General features: G+C 38.8%; 1 protein-coding gene and 1 long non-coding RNA gene across 13 annotated transcripts in view; one reads left to right on the top strand and one right to left on the bottom strand.

Moving 5' to 3' along the window:
* The window catches only part of PRLR (prolactin receptor), a 166788-nt gene extending 148289 nt beyond the window's left edge, over positions 1-18499 (top strand). For 11 of the 12 annotated variants that reach the window (XM_040542206.1, XM_040542201.1, XM_040542207.1 and 8 more), the window contains 7 exons: positions 440-572; positions 2629-2798; positions 4099-4268; positions 5259-5403; positions 6250-6349; positions 8622-8691; positions 9327-18499. In XM_040542206.1, coding sequence (XP_040398140.1) covers positions 440-572; positions 2629-2798; positions 4099-4268; positions 5259-5403; positions 6250-6349; positions 8622-8691; positions 9327-10352 — 1814 coding nt within the window. In that variant the 3' untranslated portion in view covers positions 10353-18499. The remainder of the gene's footprint in view (positions 1-439; positions 573-2628; positions 2799-4098; positions 4269-5258; positions 5404-6249; positions 6350-8621; positions 8692-9326) is intronic. The other variant, XM_040542204.1, reaches the window with a different exon arrangement.
* Positions 6900-7251, bottom strand: LOC121062334. The gene is made up of 2 exons (XR_005815519.1): positions 7166-7251; positions 6900-7028 (listed from the first exon to the last, which is right to left on the bottom strand). It is a non-coding gene; the product is annotated as an uncharacterized LOC121062334 (long non-coding RNA).
* Positions 18500-21767: the final 3268 nt, after the last annotated feature.

Here is a 21767-nt window from a genome sequence, read left to right as displayed (position 1 = left end):
TTTTTATTTATTTGATTTTTTTTGGAATAATCAACTGGATCTTAAAACACATTTTTGAAGAAAAAAAAGTTTATGTAGATAACAGATCAAATAGCAGAATGTATTTTAAATAATTTTACAGAACCTGGTATGACAGCATTTGAGCACCCTTTGTCAGATTTGGGAAGCCGAAAAGAGCTACGACCAGGGAAATAAAATGGAGTTCCTCAGTGTAGCTGCAGTGGAAAAGGATTTTGAAGCCAGGTCAAAGTAAAAGGCTGCTACCCTAATCACTGAATGCCCTTTCTTTCCTGTGTAAATAATGAAGCAAAACATTTTCTTTCTTTGTAGAAAAAGAAAAAAATGTATTTTCCCTTCTCCAATTGAATTTGTTTTATAAATTCAGAGTTGACCTGATGCATTAAAGTTACTAATTAGTTCGTTTATGTATCTCTTGCAGAAGAGTCACCTCCTGAAAAGCCTACGATAGTAAAATGCCGTTCTCCAGAGAAGGAAACATTTACCTGTTGGTGGAAACCTGGTTCAGATGGAGGACGTCCTACCAACTACACTTTACTTTACAGCAAAGAAGGGTAATAAGTTGTATACAATTATTCAGTATTGTATCAGAAGGACATAGAAAATTAAGCTTAATTGGTTTTGCATTTAGGAGAAGTGCTTTTCCATAGTTTACTGTAGGCTTTTGTGCAAGTGACATATTCTGGAATAGCACTAGTAACGACATATTTAAGGTTAAAAAAAGATCTTTTTGTAATGTTGGGTTTTTTAAATTACTGTGAATTCTACTGGCATGGATAGATTGCCTTGATAGTTGCCATGGTGCTGCAACAGCATAACAGTGTTCACAATAAAAATGCATGCTCCTGTAGCTCCTGTAGCTCCTTGGCACCATAGACAGAAGCTTTCCCAAATGACCGGAATTAGCCACTTAAGGGGTAACTAAAAGTTAAAGCATATTATTGAGGGCATTATTCAAATGCATTTTCAACAATGACAGGCATGGGGCATCAGCCACCTCGCTAGGAAGCCCATTCCAGTGGTTGACCACCCTCGCGGTAAAGAAATTGCTCCTAATGTCCAGTCTGAACCTCCCCTGGTGCAGCTTTCTGCCGTTCCCTCACACCCTGTGATCGGTTCCCAGGGAGCAGAGACCGGCACCTCCCTCTCCTCTTCCCCTGCTCAGGAAGATGCAGACAGCAATGAGGTTGCCTCTGAGCCTCCTTTACTCCAATTAGACAACCCAAGTGTCCTCAGCCTCTCCTCACAGGACATGCCTTCCAGCCCTTTCACCAGCTTTGGTGCCCTCCTCTGGATTCTTTCTTAAATGCTTTTTTTTTTTTTTTTTTTTTTTTTTTTTTTTTTTTTTTTTATATTGTGGACCTTAACATCCTCTTTATATTGTGGAGCCCAGAACTCCACCTGATATTCAAGGTGAGACCACACCAGTGCTAAATATGGTGGGAGGATCACCTCTTTTGGATGGCTGGCCATGCTGTGTTTAATGCACCCTAAAATGAAGTTTGCCCTCTTGGCTGCCAGGGCACGCTGCTGGCTCATGTTGAGCCTGCTATGGACCAGCACCCCCAGATCCTGTTCTGCTGAGCTGCTCCCTAGCCACTCGTCTCCCAGGTTGTACCTGCGTCTGGCATTGCTCCATCTCCAGTCAGCTGGCATTTTCCTTGGCTGAACTTCATGCCATTGATCTCCCAATGTTTCAATCTATGTAGATCCCTCTGCAAGGCCTCGCATCCCTCCAGGTCATCAGCAGCACCTCCAAGTTTAGTATCACTGGCAAACTTGATGTGAATGCATTCCACTTGGGTATCCGAACACTGATAAAAATGTGGAACAGGACTGGCCCTGGAATTGAGCCCTGGTGAACACCACTAGTGATCAGTCACCAGCCAGACATAGCCCCATTCCCTGCAACCCTTTGAGCTCTGCTGTTGAGCCAGTCCATTAGCCAGCATAGCATCAACCTGTTCATCTCACAGTTGGACAGTCTGTCCAGAAGGATGCCGTGAGAGACGGTACCAAAGGCCTTACTTTTGTCACACTGTGTCTCAGAGGATCCTGGAAACAAGTGCTACATATTCTTTATCAACTTTGTCTTCTATACCTGCTCACTTTGGGAAGTTTGTGTGTGGATTTGGAGGACATGTACAAATTCGATTTTGGAACGTTTGGTAAAAGACCAAATAGATTCTGAAAGCATATGATGTGGGCAAAAATTCATGTAAATGTGAAATGAACATTGAAAATACTCTTTTTTTAACAGATGGGTTAGAAGACTGTAGCAATTATGTCTACTGGTGCTCTGAAACATGTGGAGGCTATGTAGTAGACAAGGGCATTCAGAAAAGATTTGTACTCTACTAGGCACTACGACATGTACCGCAGCCTAAACTCTCCAGGCTTTGTAGTCCTCATTTTGCAGGGGAAAAGCTTAATACAGTCTCTGGAATTGTTCAATTACTCTGTAGTCTGAAAGCAATATTCTGATTTTCTTCACACTGCCAGGCATAAAGATTCTGATCCAGCCCTAAACATGCTGGATCCAAATGCAACTACTAGTTATCAAAGTCAGGTGTTTCAGTCTGTGTAATCACTATGATTCTTTTATTTCAGAGAAGAACAAGTTTATGAATGTCCAGATTACAGAACTGCAGGCCCTAATTCCTGCTACTTTGATAAAAAACACACCTCTTTCTGGACCATATACAATATTACTGTCAGGGCAACTAATGAAATAGGAAGTAACAGCTCTGATCCTCATTATGTGGATGTGACTTACATAGGTAAGAGATAATAAGTGTTTTCTGTGGAAACAAATAATTCAAAATTATGGGTTTTGACACAAGAATTTTCATTGCAGCTCTTCTCATATATAGTAGTATATCCAAGTTAAAAATATGTGAGAGCAAATAAGATCTTACCTGGTATAATAATAAATCAATATTCATCCCTTTAGCATTTTATTTTTAAAGGAATCATAAAAATGCTGAAAGCTTTAAAACTGTATTCAGAAAATCATTTATTGACTTTACATATTTCCTTCAGTCAAGCCTTAAGAAACACCACCCAGCTAAAATCCTTTTCTACTCTACCACTAACTGAATTCAATTTGATCTTTTAACTAATAATACTAAAATTTGACTACCTATAAGTGTTTTTCTGAAATTTGCTTTTTTCTCAGATCCAAGAGAAGTTGAATCAGTGATTTTTATAGCAATGTACTGATACTCTCTTCTCTCAGACTTTTTACACAGAGTAACTGTGGACAAGTATGTAGGTTATGTTCTAAGGGAAAGGAACATTATCACCGGTAATTACTTTGTTATCAAGGATGTGGCTGCTGGGAGCCTGGTCTCTGGAAAAGGGCTCATGGAGAAAAGGCTTTACATTTTACCTCTATGCCCTGACTACTTAGCTGGTGAAGCTTTGCATCAGACAGTGGTAAAAATCATGCACTGTATGTGGGAGTTCTACCTTTGAACTGAGGTAGCTGCAAGCCTGAGTATGGCAGAAACCTACATTTCATTTTGTTTTATTTTTCTGTTATAGATGTGTCTGTCTATAAACAACTGTTTTGCTTTGCTGTTAAGTATTTCTATCTATGCATATTAGGATTATGCTGCTGTGTTTTCTGAATGTTAAAGATTGAAGGGAGCAAGTTTTATTGGTAAAATCTGTTTGTACAGCATTTCTAATGGTATATGCCAGCTTTGATAAGTTTATGATATACCACAACTTCTATAACACAGCATTAAAGATGTTAACTGGTTCCGTTAACTTTGAAACATAGCTGTGGGGAACAGCAACAATAAATAGTAATATAAGAAAAAAATATTTCAGGTAATAAATGATTAAGGCAAATCTCAATATGAACTCCACGTATCTGATGTTCTCCAGTTTCTCCAAATTCATAAATCCTTGCTTAGTTTATCAGGAAATTCTTGATCCCTGTATTCCAGCACCAGTTCCAATTTAATGATATAATGGAGATGGCAACTCACCACTCACAACATTTCATATCTCCTCGTAAGATGCAAAGAAAAATCATTCAGACTCTTACTGTCAGTTCTTTTATTTTAACAGTCCAGCCTGATCCTCCTGTGAATGTAACTCTAGAATTAAAAAAGCCAATGAATAGAAAACCGTATCTGGTCTTGACATGGTCTCCACCCCCACTGGCTGATGTCAGATCTGGATGGCTTACCCTTGAATATGAGTTGCGACTAAAGCCTGAAGAAGGAGAGGAATGGGAGGTAAGAATGTCACAAATTTTTGCTAGATGATCAATTACTGTTTGTCAGTTAGGTCCCATGACTGACTGTAATGAAGCAGCCACACAATATTTAATCCTTTTTCAAAAGCAATGCTTGTGTGATCTACAGATTCTTACTGACAAATTAGTATCTCAGATGCTGCTGTATAATAGCAGGTGATGAAGTACTTATTTTTAATTGTGACCATTATATATTAACCGTATTAGCATTTTAGTTTAAATTGTTAGTTCTCATTTAGTCAGGTTTCTTTTCTGATAATTTGTTCTCAACCACAAGCACTTCTTAGGTAACAGAAAGCCCAATGGCATTATGTAAAATCATTTAAATTTGTACAAATGACCATTAGGTAATAGTTCTCATGGTCACCTAGTAATTATTGTCTGTATCCAGGATGTGCAACTCAAACAACTGGGGGACAAATTAAAGACTCTAGCTATTAGTATATGGTTGCATTACCTCCTTGTCTGCTGTAATACTTCCCAGCAATCTCTGTATTGCCTTCTGCCTTCCCTCGCCACTGTACTTTCCAGCTCCCTGGCCATTGCATGATCCACTCTTTACCCTATGCAGTTCTACCAGCTCCACATTCCTTCTTTCTTCTCAGCATTTTTCTTCCCCAGTCACTATTTCTTGCCTCATTCTTCTCATCTCGCCATTGCAGTTCGTAACATTACTACAGTTCCTTCATACCTGCCATGTGCTCATGATGTGTCCTTGCAGTAGTTTAATTTGCACGGTATAGCAGGGCCAGATATCATTCCTACTGCACTGTTAGAAAGATGAATTTAGAAATAAAATAAATGTACTGTTACTTCAATGACTTGCATAACGATTATTAGGAAGCTATCCAGATTATTTCTGTATTCCCAACTTGGTTATCAAGACTAAACTAGCTATGATTTTCCTAAGCAAAAAAAAAAAAAAAGTCTTAATTATATATGGATTTTATGATTTTTAATTCATTTCCAGACTATTTTTGTTGGACAGCAAACACAATATAAAATGTTTAGTTTAAATCCAGGAAAGAAGTACATTGTACAGATTCACTGCAAACCAGACCACCATGGATCATGGAGTGAATGGAGCTCAGAAAAGTATATTCAGATCCCTAATGGTGAGTGGCCAGGCATCCTTTCAGTAATTGTTATTAAATGCAAGTTTGTGTAATACTTCTGTTAGCTGTCAGTGGCACTTGTGCAGATTGACATCCCATTGTTTCCCTAGGACACGTAGCAACATCATTGCTAAGGTAACTGATTTCTCAGCTTTTAAGCACCATACTGAGCTAGCTGTCTGATTCGTTACTTTTAGGAGTTAAGCAGGTGAATGAATTTCCTTACTTATTTAAACAACATCCTTTCTGTTTATTGCCTCATCTGTTCTCATGATGGTAGTTTTTAATTAGGAGAGTTCTGGTAACTGCATTAGAACTGCTATCAGAACAACAAAGGATCACTGCCTTCAGACAGTAACAACTCTTCATTACACATTATCTGGAATGAATTCAAAATAAACATCTCAATGTAAAAAGTGTCATGCTAAAATAGAAATCCTCAAAAACATTTAGTCCTAGATCATTTTACCCACCATTTAATTAATTATATGATATGTATTTGATAATGAAATAACTATGTTGGTATAAGTGGATTTGAAATCAGTTACTATAACGGACATTGACAAAAATTTCCTTCTTCATACATTTTTCTATATTTTTTCCAAGACAGTTTATTTCCTGCATAGTGCTATTAATACAAAGTATATTAATTACCACATATTGCAATGAATATTGAGATCTGTCTATGCTAGTAGAGGCCTTCAGATTCAGTACTAAATTTGGCAGCTTGTAACAGTTTTTCAAATAAAAGTCATTTGAGACTTTTTTTTTCTTTTCTTTTCTTGTTTTTCATTCTGATTGCACATATGCTAGGTGCATCCTTAAATAATTACATTTCTTTCATAGATTTCAGAGTAAAAGATATGATTGTGTGGATCATCGTGGGTGTCTTGTCATCTCTTATATGTTTAATCATGAGCTGGACAATGGTTTTAAAAGGGTACAGGTAAGTCACAAATTTCACAATCCTATGGAGTTAAAAATCTCAGCAAACTTTTCCAAAAATAGGCTATTAACATTTGATTTAATCTCATCTAGGTTTTGTGTTTTCTTATAAGAGTGTTATGTAGTATAAATTACAGGTATTTGATTTTAAATTCACAAATGGTAAACAGGTATTTCTGTTCTTTAGAGAAAACAGACTAAAAATGAAAAACTAAATTCTTAATTGGTAAAGACATGTCTCTATTAGATCTGGCCATCATGGTTAGCCATTAAGTATTCAGCAAATATCATTTGGAGTATCCCTGCTGCTATTGAAGACACATGTTTTGGGTTTGGCCTAATTTTCTAAATGAAACAAGTTTATGTTATGAAGTTATCTTTCTACATACTTGTCAGTCAATTCCCCAAATAATTTATTAAATCTTTGTCTGATTTCACTCAAAGGTAAAGGTGTTGCAAAGTTTATCTCTTCTGTAGAAGTATTGCAAAAAATAGTGGATGAGTAGAGGAAAGAGAGAAACTGCTGATGGAAAAGCAATCAGAAGTCATTCGTCATAAATCCTGTTTATTACCAGTCAAATGACAGTCAAGTATGCACACAGAGGCCCACTAGTCCTCCAGAACTGCGCCCTATATCGCTGTGTTGTGGTCAGTGATGAAGTTACAGCGGTTTGAGAGAGCTGGAGTTTAAGGGACAAAGAATAATAAAAGGACATTAATAGTATTACATTTCCAGTTCAATAACTTTTATGCTGTTTTATTTCTTATGAATATATCTAAGGATAATTTACAAACTATACCTGGCTTAGTAACCTACCTGGCTACAGAATGCAGGCAGGAAACAGATGTCCAACAGCGAGGCAACAGATAGGGGAGAAGTATTTAAAATTCCAGTAACTTTCTGAGGAAATGGGAGAACAAATACAGAGAGAAAACATAGAATTTAGAATAGCTTAGTTTCAAGGATCTTACAAAGACCATTGAGTCCAACTGCCTGACCACTTCAGGGCTAACTAAAATTTAAAGCACGTTATTGAGGGCATTGTCCAAATGCCTCTTCAACACTGACAGACATGGGGAATCAACCACCTCACGAGGAAGCCTGTTCCAGTGGTTGGCCACCCTCGCGGTAAAGAAATTGCTCCTAATGTCCAGTCTGAACCTCCCCTGGTGCAGCTTTGTGCCATTCCCATACACCCTGTCATTGGTTCCCAGGGAGCAGAGACCGGCACCTCCCTCTCCTCTTCCCCTGCTCAGGAAGACGCAGAAAGCAATGAGGCCACCTCTGAGCCTCCTTTACTCCAAGTACACAAGCCAAGTGTCCTCAGCCTGTCCTCATAGGACATGCCTCCCAGCCATTTACCAGCTTTGGTGCCCTCCTCCGGCTTTTTTATTTTATTTTTATTTTTTTTATTGTGGACCTTAACACGCAGTGTTAATAAAGTGGGAGAATCACCTCTTTTGGATGGCTGGCCATGCTGTGTTTAATGCACCGCAAAATGCCCAAAATGAAGTTTGCCCTCTTGGCTGCCAGGGCACGCTGCTGGCTCATGTTGAGCCTGCTGTGGACCAGCACCCCCAGATCCCGTTCTTGCCTGCTGCGGGGCTTTTAGAAGGTGGTTCTTGAGCAGTGACCAGCTCTCATGGACCCTAAACCCTCTAGAGTTGACTCCCTGGGGACGCTGCTAGCTAGCTGCCTGAGAAGTTTAAAGTTTGCTCTCAGGTTCAGGTTGTCAACTTCGCTGACCTTTTTGCTCCCTACACCAAAAATGTTGAACTATTTCCACAAAATGTTCCACTATTTCATCATGATAACTGTGGCCAAGACAGCCACCTGCCATCACCTCTCCCTCAAGGCCTTCCCTACTCTCAAACAACAGGTCCAGGAGAGCACCCTTCCTGGCTGGCTCACTTGGTGCATGTGACAGAAAGTTATCTTCAGCATGCTGTAGGAATTTCCCAGGCTTGCTTGTCCTGTCAGTATGATATTCCCAGTGTGTGCCTGGGAAGTTTAAGTCTCTCAGATGGATTGGAGACTTCAACATTTCTTCAGTCATCTTCTTCCTTTACTTGTCTTCCTAGGGCCCAGAAACCTTTTTTGATAGCACTCAGACTTCCTGTTGCTACACCACTGGTACCCACATGAAAGAGTGGGAGGGGGTAAGAGAGGGCCCATATTTATACCTTTTGTATTTGTTCTATTGGTTTTTTGTCCATTTGTTTGTTTGCTTTGCTTTTTGTTTGTTTTGTTAATTTTTGTTTGTTTGTTTTAGAATGATAGCCTTTATCTTACCACCAGTTCCAGGACCGAAAATAAAAGGCATTGATACACATCTGTTAGAGGTGAGTACTGCTGATGACAGCAGAAGATTTGCCATTACTTACTTTTTAAAATTCAGTACTAGCAAAAACAACTACCATACTTAAGTATAAAACAGAGTTAATTAATGTAATCAATGTTAAAAATAAGCAAAGCCTTCAGGTTGATCATGTGGAAGGTATGTATGAGACATAGTTTTGCCTGGCACTAATAGGAGGGCATTTATCTACAGGGTTTGTAACTTCAGTTGCTACCTGGGACACAGGAAGAGCTTAATGCCTATGTGATCTAAGCTGTTCTTAGATAAGTCACTCTCCACAGTCTCTTGCCATGTTGAGGAGACAAAGGCATGGCTGCTCTGTCAATTCTCCTCTATTACCTTCTTGCCAAACCCTTGAGACCCTTATCTGCCAGAAGCTCCCTAGTCCTCCCATTTTAGAAACATGAACTCTAGGATCTCCCCACTGACGGAACTCAGGGAAAGTTCTTCTGTTCTTTTGCTATTTTCTGCAGTAGTAGAAATTCAGGTTACATCTAGTGATGTAGCTATTATAGTATTTGCCTATTAAATATGTAGACTGTTCACAATTGTTCTAGTTATGTAAGCCCTAATGTTGACAGTGGAAAAATATCAATATCTTATTTGTTATGTCCTCAGACAGGGAAATCTGAAGAATTATTGAGTGCTCTTGGTTGCCATGGTTTCCCTCCAACATCAGACTGTGAGGAGCTACTGATAGAATACCTAGAGGTAGAGGACAGTGAGGATCAGCAACTCATGCCAAGTCACAACAATGGTAATCCCAGTAAAAAAGCAAAAATGACACCCAAGGAAACAGACAGTGACTCAGGACGAGGGAGCTGCGATAGCCCTTCTCTGCTTTCTGAGAAGTGCAGGGAGTCCCGTGCCCTTCCATCAACACTTCAAACACAAGATGTAAGAGATGTTCAAGAAAATAAAGCTGTGAAAAGGAGCTGGGAAACTCAGTGTGTAGCCTTAGAACGGAAAACGCTCCTTTCTAACAGTGAGAGCACAAAATCATCCACGTGGCCTGCTGCTCAATTACCTGATAATCAGCCTCCTATGTTTGCCTACCACAGCATTGTAGATGCACGTAAAATAACACTGATCACCACAAATGTGAACATTGCCCCAGTTTTGGTGGAAAATGAGGAAAAGCATCAGTCACGATATTCTGTTACTGAAACCGTCCCAGGAGACATGGAAGAACAAGGAGAGATGGAGAATTTGCATTCCAAAACTGAGCAAACCGCAGTGCAGGTCAAACAAAACAGACCTAATGAAAAGTCACCTTTTTTGGATGCTACACTAATGGATTACGTAGAAGTCCACAAAGTCAAGCAGGATGAGGAGCCAGCAGTATTACTGAAACATAAAGAAAATAGTGGAAAGACTGAAAATTACACTGTTCCAGGAACCAGCAAAGAATATACAAAGGTCTCAACAGTTGTGGACCATAATATTCTAGTATTGATGCCAGATTCACGAGTCCAGCACATACCTATGTCTCAAGAACCCGCAAAAGAAACATCTCAGAACCTTCAGCAAGGTCAAGCTGAGAAAAATATGAGCTACTGTCTGACAGCTCCAAGTGACTGCAAAAGAGAGACTAGTGGATCGGAGTATATGGACCCATCCTCCTTTATGCCCTCTTTTAAATAACTAAAAGTTTGTTCACTTTTCATCAGGTAATGCTACAGAATGAGTCAAATACAATCAGTATAATAATGCAGCGGCTTAAGATTATGCTACTGTGTCACAACTGTAGCTTACACCGTCTTCTGGCTGACAAGTCTGTGATTTACATATCAATTTTGTTAATAGTTATGTACAGTAAAATAAAACCACACAGCAAATAGTTCCCTAAAAACAAACAAACCAAAAAAAAAACCCTAGCCTCCTATGTGTATTATACAGAGAATAATAAACTGTGGGTTGATATAACAATTATAGAAGTAAACCCTGGATCATTAACACATTTCTCAGAGAGGGAAATGAGGAAATGGATACTACATGCCATGAAAAATATATTGCAAACTAATTCTTCAGTTCTGCAGATCTTCTGTTATTTGATTCAACCTAAGGGAATATTGCAGTTTCAACAAAGACTAAGAATGTTACGGGTCAGTACACCACAATTGTCTGAGCAGTTTCTAAATTGGATAAATCATTATACAATGACATTCTGGTCTACAACATATTTTTTTCTGAGTGTATTCTGACAGTAGATTAAGATTTCTCTATACTTTTTCTCAACCCTTAAGAAAAATGAAGCTCTTATATATGGAAAAAACATATAAAAGAGAATATATTCAACTAATTACAGTAAAAAAAAAATCCTCTAAATATATTTTGCTTTGTTTCAATGTGACAGAAAGCTTTGCATCCCGTTCATAGCCTATTCCAGTCAAACCAAACATGAAAAACATAGCAGGACACTATTTGATATACTGCCTTACTGTACATAATATACAATTCTACTTTAGTACAGTCCCATACATTTAACAATGTATTTTTAAAGGCTATTTTTCTATTACCAAAAAAAAAGCAAAATAAAATATTTTTTAACTTCCCAATGTTATTTAGCTATTTAGCAACTTTTCTGTTTCCTTCTGCTGAAACGGAGGTAACAAGTAAAGCTGCCATTTCTATACAAGGCATAAAATTTAACTTTATACTAAGTAAGAATATGAAGTAATTTTTAAACTATATTTCTAATATATTGCAAATGTATTACTATTTGAATTGTAAATTATTTATTTCTGATGTTTTTTACCAGCTGTTATTATAAAATTAAAATAGAATCTAGGTTTTGAGAGCAAGCTTCTTTCCCACTTAATTCGTACTCTCATGCCACTCATGAATGGAATGATGGTCACCTGCATCCTTAGCCATTGTGTACACTTTTCTCTTAGCCTGGAAAGAAAGTTTGAAAATTTTCAGGTATTTCATAATGAACTTATCAAAATTAGTTTTGGAATCCAGCCTCAACAGTCAGGGATACGCGGCATAAAGTCAGAGTTCTGCTCTGCTGAAATAGCAACAGGATTGAGAATAGTTGTCCATGTAGTTGGAAAGCAACTATGGAAGGAGTCAGGATTCCTCTTACCACATATAACCGAAGGCAAAATCAAAATGATAATGGAATTGCTGTGTACTTATGGCCCTTCCTTCCTGAAGCAAAAGTTTAATTTACTCCATCAAAGTATGAACAAGTAAGTCATGGCTACTTAAAGCTGGGTCAAGTATTTAGCCAACACCACTAGCTTCAGTGGGAATTGGAAGCATAAGGTAAGGGAAATTGTACTGTACATGTGATGGAAAGTTCTCGTCCTTCCTGAACAGTGTTTCTCAGCTTTCTCAGCTTTTTCTGATTTTATGCACTGAGCCAGCCTTCCTGCAGTATCAGGTAACATGCTGCAGAGCCAGCCAAAACAGACCCTCTGATTTTGATCCCCCAAAAAACACATCTTATTTGGCAAATCAAATTCTCATATGATACTTCCATGCAATGGAACTGCTCGAGTACAGATCGGTCAAGCTGTCTAGCCCTTTCACTGGCTAGACTTTAGAATTTAACTATCTGTGTATATATAAACATGTATGGTAGTGGATACTGTAGCATTTACTTTAGGCATCAAATTTGAAGTCTGTGACCTCTATACCTGCAATTTACTTCCCCTTTCTAGAGGCTGATTGGAGCAGTCTGGATGACCTGCTGAATGCACAGAGAGGGATCTTAGATTCTTAATTCAGCCACTCAGTTTATTGCTTGAAGACATGAAGTGGCTACTTCAGAGAGCAGCCAAGCATAAAATTTTGTTTAATTACAGGTAACAGGACAATTTTACTGTAGCATTTGTGGTATATCTTACAGATTTTCTAGATACTAAAAGTACTGCAAAGAAACTATTAAGTTCTCAGTCAAAACTGGAATGTTTTACAGGACAGCAATCTGTGTGTCTGTGTATGTAAGCTGATAGTATACTGTCTGACAATGCTTAATTCTTCTGACTGAATGCTTCATTTTTCTGACTGAATCTGACAAGACCAATCTGAATCAGACATGTTCTCTTTCTTTACGCAGACAGTCATATCTGAGCCAAGCAGTTGTTTTCTACTCCTAACAGCATGCATAAGGACATGCTGCTGCAGGCCTTTAGCAGCCCTCTGGTGTTGTATAGAGGCTATAGAATCTTATCAAGCTACATCCTAAAGATTTTCTTTATGTAGTGGATTACTTAGGGTAACTTACAGGTGGCTACAGAGATGCTACAAACCAAAGCAAAGGTTGGATAACGTGTCAGCAGCAGACTGTTGCTGTCAGTTTATTTTGGACCAGAGGCAGACAGACACAACTTTGAGCAGATTTTAAGTGTATTATTGATCCCGCCTAAATGGAAGTATCTATACATGTACCTGGTTGCTAAGTTTTTATTGTAGATCATGGAGTCTAGAGCATGATTTGCTTGGCAGAATACAAGTGTTTACTTTAGGAAGAGATAAGTCATACTCTAAACTCCATTGACTGTTACTAAGTTTGTCTATCCTAGCTTGCTCTAATAGTGAAGTATGACTCTCTAGTCCAAAAATGAGAATTTAAATAATGTTTATACAAATATTTCCTATGCTGACATTGCTTAAATGGAAAAATATGGGTTGTATTAATATTATGGGTTATGTCCAATTCTGTGGCAGCTGGTAGGTCCCACTAACATCAGTAACTTTAACACCTTGAGTTCATAAAACCCAAAAGATCAGCTTTTCAGAGGACCTTTAGTTTATATGCACATGCAAACTGCAAGTTGCCAGAAAGAAAGAAAGAAAAAAAAATCAGTATTATTGCATGAAAAAACAGGATTGCAGGATATCAAAAAGAAGGCCCCTCCAGTAATCCACAAATTCTCCCGCGGAAAGAGAACTGAGTGAAAGCATTTCTATATGCCTAGCCATAAACTGGTACTGAAACTGCAAAATATCTGCAGGCATAAATTACATTATGAGGCATAGATTCTTTCCCAACTTTGCCAATGAAAGTCTCATGATGCCAAATCATCATGGCTTTCTGTGAAAACAGAAGTTCAGCCCAAGTAGAAAAGGTGTATTTGTTGGTTGCTCAGATGTAGCTAAGCTTTTTGAGGGATTTGCTAGCTAAATAGAACTTTAAAACATTTTTCATAAATGCATTTCATCCTTTAAGCTGAACAAATGTGCAGTTTGATTATTTTCCCTTTGGGTGCACTTTTATTTTCCAAAACACCCTGTTACTTCCCAGGTGGGAGTGACACCTTCTGAAAGTGGCCTTTAACATCCAAACTGTACTTTTGCACATCAAAAGAGAATAAACTAGTGTCCTGTAAAATCAGGATAATCATCAGCTAAGTTTGAGGGCCTTTGGATGTTCAAATATTTCATTGTCTTGTTTGCAACTTTAGTTTTTATTACAGCTCTTAGCTTTTAAGTAGGAAATAGATGAGATTTTGTAGCAGTTGTACTCAGTGGATTCTTGTAAAGTTATGATACATCAGTGGGGATAACAGGCACATGACACCTCTTTTGATATACAGTGATGAAGTATGTAACATAATTTACCCCAGGAACACGGATTGTCCCTCTAGGTCTCATACCATTAGTTAAACTTCTCACATGGATTTATGTTTCAATGATGCTTTCAAAGTTAGATCTATATACATGTCTCTTAAAGTGTGAACTACCTATTAGTAACATAAAAGCCCTAAAAGGCTCTTCAGAAGTAGTTCATTTTATAAATTCATAAAATTCAATATATATATTTCAATTAAATAACTTTCCTTTGGACGCAGAATAATTTTATTTATAGTTTTTCTTCAGTATTGAGAAATATAACTCATTATTTTAAACTTTCTAATTAAACTTTTTGCTTTAGCAAAGACATATTTAAAGTATATTTTTAGTATTTCAATATAATGTTCCTGACTCTTAAAGAAATATGATTTACTCAAGTGGGGCATGTGCTGCCAAAACTTATTTTCACATAAAATGCAGGTTTGAAGAATGGTCTTGATGATACTATGTAACTACAAAGGATTATGTAATAAAAATGCAGTAAACAGACCTTATAGAATACTAATAAGAGGATGTATGTGTTTATGGAACAAACTGAAACACAAATATGTAGTGATAACTGGTTTATGTTAAAGCAGTGAACTCTGTGATATATCTGTTTATGTGTATATGTTTAGATGGCTGGAAAATCTATAGTTGCTTTAAATGTCATTTAAATATCTAAAGTGTAGTAACAGTAGATGTTAAAAATGAGTAAGAACCATTTTATTTGTGATCTCTGGAGCACTGTATACGTGCAGCTCACATCATTAAGCCTGTAAATGTGTTTGATAATTTCTCATTAACCGTAAACAATTTGAAAGTGTTGTGCAAGGAAACCAAAGTCATCTAAGCCAGTTAATGAATATTAGACATCTTCTACAAAGCCATAAAGCGAAATGAAATGAAAGCATCGTGAGATCAGGCACCATATTTTTAAAGAATCGCTACCTCAGATGTTGTTTATTTTTGCTCCCTTTAAAAAGGCAGACAAAAGCATTTTACTTTGTGTGTCAAATTGCAGATTCTTTTCTAAAAACGTATTTGTAATGTTCAAATTGTTTCTCTTAACTAACAGCTTGTCATGGAATCATCACTTGTGTTGCTCTAGTAGTACTAGGATGGGATATTAGACATTTGTAGCCAAATATGTTTTTATGTGAAAAAATAACAAAGAAGTTTCCATCTTTTCGGGAAAGCCATACTGACCAGCTTGGCAGTTGCTATTTTCCTAAAGCATCAGTCCCTTTTCTGCTTTTTGCTACTGCCTGTGTGCCCAGCTTGCTAGGACTGAATGAGCTGAGTTCTCAGAGGTGGTCTGATCTTGGATCTCACCAATGGGAACTAAGCATTTATCAGTACTTACTACTTAGAAAGACCTGTTTTCAGTTGCTTCTGAGAAGTTAATCTTCAAACTCTGTTCTTAAATGAGTGAAAATGGAGACTGCCCCTACTCTCAACTATCTCAAACCCTCATACCATGTCACTGACTTCCTTCAGACTCTAGTGCCTATGGTGTAGATGGACAGACTGAATTACATTGAGCTGGAACAATCTTTTGTCTCTGCCTTGAAAATCCTTTTGAAATAAATAAAAGATTTTTTCATCTTTCCAGTGGATGTCAAGCAGGAGATTAAAGATAAACAGAATATAGAAATACATCGTGTATCGGGACAGAAAGGGAAATTAGCAATGGGAAGAAGGACATGGCTGCTGCATGTGGCAGAATGGAAGAGGAGCACAGTCACAGTGAACCCTGCAGGAAGGTGCACAGGTAGTTGAGAAATCAGAGTGGGCAAACATGCATATTGACCATAGTTGAGAAGAGAGGGAGGGAGAACAGAAAAAGAAAGCAAAAGAATCAAATGTAAGAGTAGATAGGAAAAAATCGGAAATGGTAGAGTAATAAATGAGTTTTTAAGAAAAAAAAAATATATATTTTTTTATATCTAAAGTGGGAATATGTACAGTTGCTTGAGATAGTCAACAAAAACTGTAATGCCTTATTAAGTACAGACCAGTCATCAAGATGCTGAAATTGGCTACTACAGATCAGCTGTTAGATAAAAGCTGAAAAAGACTTATACACGAGAGTGGGTCATTCCATTTATATTAATTACAGTATTTTCTTACAAGTATCTGATATTGGCCCCTGGCAAACAATGCTTGAGCAGCTAGACCCCTCATCTAATCTGCTGTTGCATTTCCTACATTCCTAAGGAAAAAAATCAACAAAAATACCACATGTACCACATGGTTTTTAAAAGCTACATTCAATTTTTCAGACAGATTTATGAATTAGTGGTTTTTTTTTTTTAATCCATTTACACTGTGTCACACATACATCTGTCATTCTTAATCATTCTTCTATTTTCTATTTACTAAAGGCAATGCAATGACCTAGAAGCCCCAAGAGACAAAACATTTTGTGGATACTGATAAATGGTCTCTTGACATTTCTGGGCATTGTATAGTTTGCACCTGTGACAATATTAACATGTATGACAATACATGACAATATACCAGTTGACATTTTCCTTAATCACAAAGTCCATGGCTTGGTGATAAATTCTAGAATTACCAAGACAGACTTAAAATACATTTCTCCAATTTAAGCTAAGTTTTTAAGAGAAACTACTACATCTGTCAAAAGTAATTCAAGAAATAACTGAATTATTTATGTCGCATCTTGCAGTGCTGATAGGCTTTTAGCTGGATTTATACTCAAGACATCAGTACACCGAGAAGTTAGAAATAAGGAAGTCTTTTTCACATCTTCCTGTTTTATTTTCAGAAGGGTTAACATTCTGTTTTGTTCTGTGATGGTGCTGGTCTTGGACTTTCTCTTTATTTGACAACTTTATTTTTGGACAACGCTGCTTCTATTTTAGAGAGCTGCTGACTACCTTCACTTCATTTTGACATCAATAAAAATGTACAGATTTTACTTCATTTCCTACAAAGATTGTAATGCTCAGTTTTATAGATAAAGCACTAAGTAGAATTTTTAGAGAATGCTGGAAATCTTTGTAGATATCAGTAGCAGAGAATATCCCTTGAGTAGGACAGAAAACTATACATGTCTAGGAATACGCAGATTTTTATACAGAATACAGGTGGAAGTACAATGATGTCAAACCACATATTTTAATATTCATAATGCTATAAAGTACTCTGAATTCTCATCCCAATGTCCTCCATTCCAAAAGGAAGAGGAAACTACTGCTCAGATATACTGAGAAGGGACCTCCTGGGCTGCTATACTGTTGCTCATTTTTCATCTCAGAATGTAATTTTTTATTCTGACATCAAATACCATTCTTCATCTGGAATAATACAACCATCAGTTTCATACGTGCTATATTCATTTATATTGCTCATAGATACTCAGCAACATTTGGGCTTCTCAAATCTTTATATTGTGCTCCACATATTTTTTTTAGTCTGTGTAAAACAGAAATATTGGGGATGCTGCTCTGAAAAAGTACTGCCAAGGGAAAAAGAAAAAAAAAAAGAAGTCAAAAGCCACTAATAATTTGTATCTGTTCAAATTTCTGGCAGGGCTGTTAAATGCAGGAGAAAGTCCCTAGAACTTCCTTGCCTTTGATAGTGCCAGCAGATCTCTCAAAGAAACTTATTTATAATTTGAATTTCATGTTCTGAATAGTATGCACAATAAACAAGATAATTCCCAACCAAGAAAGAGACCATCCAATATTTAAAGCAATTTTTTTTTCCATTTGCATAAACCAATTCATTGCTAGCCTTGCAATAAAAGCTAGGCATTTCCATTACATTTTCAGAATTTGTATGCAATCTGGAACATCCAAGTTATTGTAGTGTCATTACTTTAGCAACAGAATGACTTGAAGCACAATTATTCTATGAACCAGATCCAAATGTCTTGTAAATTTCTAAAATTTAAGAAATTATAGAAAGTAGATTTCATATGCAGTATGTACATTGGTTGGAGCGTACTGGTACAAAAATAGTTGCTCAGGAATTCTTCATTGTTTCTAAGTGTATTTGAAGGAAGATGCTTTAAAAGTATGTATTTTTTAAGTTCTTAATATTGAAACTGTTGGCTTTAATAAAATCTGTTAGCAATTTCACTTGTAAGATCAATATTGTTACTGAAGTCTGTAGCTTTATGGTGGACTTTTCTATATTTTGTCATTGTAAAATCTCTCTGCAATGATGTTCACATTTCGATTTAATAAAAGTTCTTGAATAATATTCTCAAAATCTTCTAGCTTTCCTCATAAAATTGAGCAATTCCATTATATATAATAACAAAAAAGTCAGACATCCAGCACAGTTTGTGGGATGGGCTCCCACTGTTCTGCAAGTGGAAGGCCCACTGATAAATGTGTTAACCCACTTTGTGTGCACTGGACAGTTGATTCAGCATGCAGGAAGCTCCATACTGCATGTAGTGAAAATGCAATATACAGCCATCTATGCATACAACCTTGGGTATAAGAGAAACTTCTGTGTGAAGAAGGACTTCTGACTTCTTGGAGAAGCTGTTTAGAAAGGTTGGTTTACTCATGCTTATTTTCACTCCTAGAACATATTTTCTGGAGCACAAAACAAGCAATATATTCACCTGCTCCAAAATGGGGGACACAAGGCAGAACTGGAGAGAAGTGTGAGGGTTACTACCACCTAGAACCATAGAATCATAGAATCATAGAATATCCCGAGTTGGAAGGGACCCATAAGGATCATCAAGTCCAACTCCTGGCACCGCACAGGTCTGCCCAAAATTTAGACCATGTGACTAAGTGCACAGTCCAATCGCTTCTTAAATTCAGACAGGCTTGGTGCAGTGACTACTTCCCTGGGGAGCCTCTTCCAGTGTGCGACCACCCTCTCGGTGAAGAACCTCTTCCTGATGTCTAGCCTAAACTTCCCCTGCCTCAGCTTAACACCGTTCCCACGGGTCCTATCACTGGTGTTTACAGTGAATAGGTCACCTGCCTCTCCACTCCCCCTCACGAGGAAGTTGTAGACTGAGATGAGGTCTCCCCTCAGCCTCCTCTTCTCCAGGCTGAAGAGGCCCAGTGACCTCAGCTGCTCCTCATATGTCTTCCCCTCTAGGCCCTTCAATCAGTCTTCTAGGTTTCATGGAAACCACAGTGTTAACACAGATGGCTCCTTCACAAGGTCACAACTCTCAGACTCTCGTTACTTTATCTCTTTCTTTCTCTTTCTCTTTCTTTCCTTCCTTCCTTCCTTCCTTCCTTCCTTCCTTCCTTCCTTCCTTCCTTCCTTCCTTCCTTCCTTCCTTCCTTCCTTCTATAAGAAAATGATCATTATCACTGAAATTCAGGCATTGTGAGTTTTTGAATGTAAAGTTTGATTGAAGAAGTCTGAGTATTTTAGAATCTTACCCTTCTTATCTTCTCTCAGAAGATTCACCATCCTTGCTGGTTGTGCTGGTAGTCTTTAAGGAAGAAGGAAAAAAAGAAGAAAAAAAAAGAAAGAAAAAAAAAAGGGTGGTGGGGGGGAAGGAAGGATCTTAGAATCATTAAGGTTAGAAAAGGCCTCCCCAAGATCATCTGGTCCAACCACCCCCCTACCAACACTATCACTCACTAAACCATGTCCCTAAGCACCACGTCCAACTTCTTCTTAAACATCCCAGGGACGGTGACTCCACCACCTCCCTAAGCAACCTGTTCCAATGCCTAACCACTCTTCCTGAGAAGAAATTTCTCATAATTTCCAACCTAAACCTCACATGGTGCTACTCAAGGCCATTCCATCTTGTCTTATCACTAGTTATCTGCGAGACGAGGCCGACCCCCAGCTGCCCACATCTCCTTTTCAGGGAGTTGTAGAGAGCAAAGAAATTGGTCATTGGTCAGTTATCCCTCCCCTTCTAACAATATCTTTCAATTTCTCTTTATTACCCAGATAATATTTTACAGATAAATGCTCTTTATCACCCAGATTACAGATAATATCTCATTCTAGTTCATTTTTTTTTCCTTAATGAGACTGTTTTTCTGATTTGTCCCCATACTCATTTTTGCCTACGTCAAGTGCAATTTGCCACACTCAACCTTAGAAGTCCTTTCTCTGCTGAGTGTGAGATGAGCCATATGAAGATAGCAAACACTCAGAAAAACGATCAGTATTTCATAGGAATGAAAAGCACTCCCTTACAACCACATTTTAATGATTGCACATTCAAGTTTTTCCAGAAAATTACTAAAGATGGGGGAGAATTGGATTATGGCACAATTAAGCTGTGAAGGAAAATATTAATTTTAGCACTGTTTCTCCAGGGTGAGCATCTGAAAACAAACTCTAGTGGGTTTATGTGGCAAGGTTTTGGTCATGGGGGGCTGCAGGGATGGCTTCTGTCAGAAGAATCCGGAAGCTGCCCCACATCAGATAAGGGCCAGTTTCAGCCGGCTCCAAAGGGACCTGCCACTGCACAGAGCCAAGTCAATAAGCAATGTTGTTTGTGCCTCTGTGAGAGCAGATTTAAGAAAGGGGAAAAACGAAACGAAACAAAACAAAACAGAACAAAACCTGCTGCACAGAAGCAACTGGGAGAGCCAGGAGTGAGAACCAGCCCTGTAGCCCCCAAGTCAGTGCAGTGCAGGAGGAGGGCAGGAGGTGCTCCAGGCACGCAGCGGCAGTTCCACTGCGGCCTGTGGAGAGGCCCCTGCTGGAGCAGGCTGTCCCCCTGCAGCCCATAGGTCCCACATGGAGCAGATCTCCACGCTGCAGCCCGTGGAGGAGCCCCCGGTGGAGCAGGTGGATGCGGCCTGGAGGAGGCTGCGGCCCATGGAGAGCCCCCGCAGGCGCAGGCCCCGGGCCGGAGCTGCAGCCCGTGGAGAGGAGCCCACGCAGGAGCAGGGGTCTGGGGGGGAGCTGCCGCCCGTGGGGGACCCGTGCTGGAGCAGTTTGCTCCTGAGGGATGGACCCCGTGGTACGGAGCCGTGTGGGAGCAGTTCCTGGAAGAGCTGCTGCCTGTGGGCAGCCCCCGCAGGCTCAGTTCGGGCAGGACGGCATCCCGTGGGAGGGACCCCGCCTGGAGCAGGGGCAGAGGGGGACCGTGAAGGAGCAGCGGAGACGAAGTGTCAGGGACTGACCGCAGCACCTATTCCACATTCCTCTGTGCCACTCAGGGGGAGGAGGTGGAAGAGGATGAATGGGGGAAGGTGTTTTTTGTTTGCTTTTAGTTTCTCACTGCTATGCCTTGTTAGTGATAGGCAATAAATTACATTAATCTTCCTATGCTGAGTCTGTTTTGCCTGTGATGATAACTGTTGAGTGATCTCCCCGCCCTTATCTCAACCCTTGAGCCCTTTCCATTGTATTTTCTCCCCCTTTCCCTTTGAGGATGGGGAGCGAGAGAGCGGTTGTGGTGCCGCTCAGCTGCCCAAAACCACCACACAAACAGACAAAAAAAAACACTTACTGTCCCCCAGGGCCCGCCTAGCCTCGCTGTCCCTCCCCATAGCTGCGGGACGA

Source organism: Cygnus olor, chromosome Z, assembly GCF_009769625.2.
Source record: "Cygnus olor isolate bCygOlo1 chromosome Z, bCygOlo1.pri.v2, whole genome shotgun sequence".
Classification (NCBI taxonomy): Eukaryota; Metazoa; Chordata; class Aves; order Anseriformes; family Anatidae; genus Cygnus; species Cygnus olor.
This window is presented reverse-complemented; position numbering and strand designations above follow the sequence as displayed.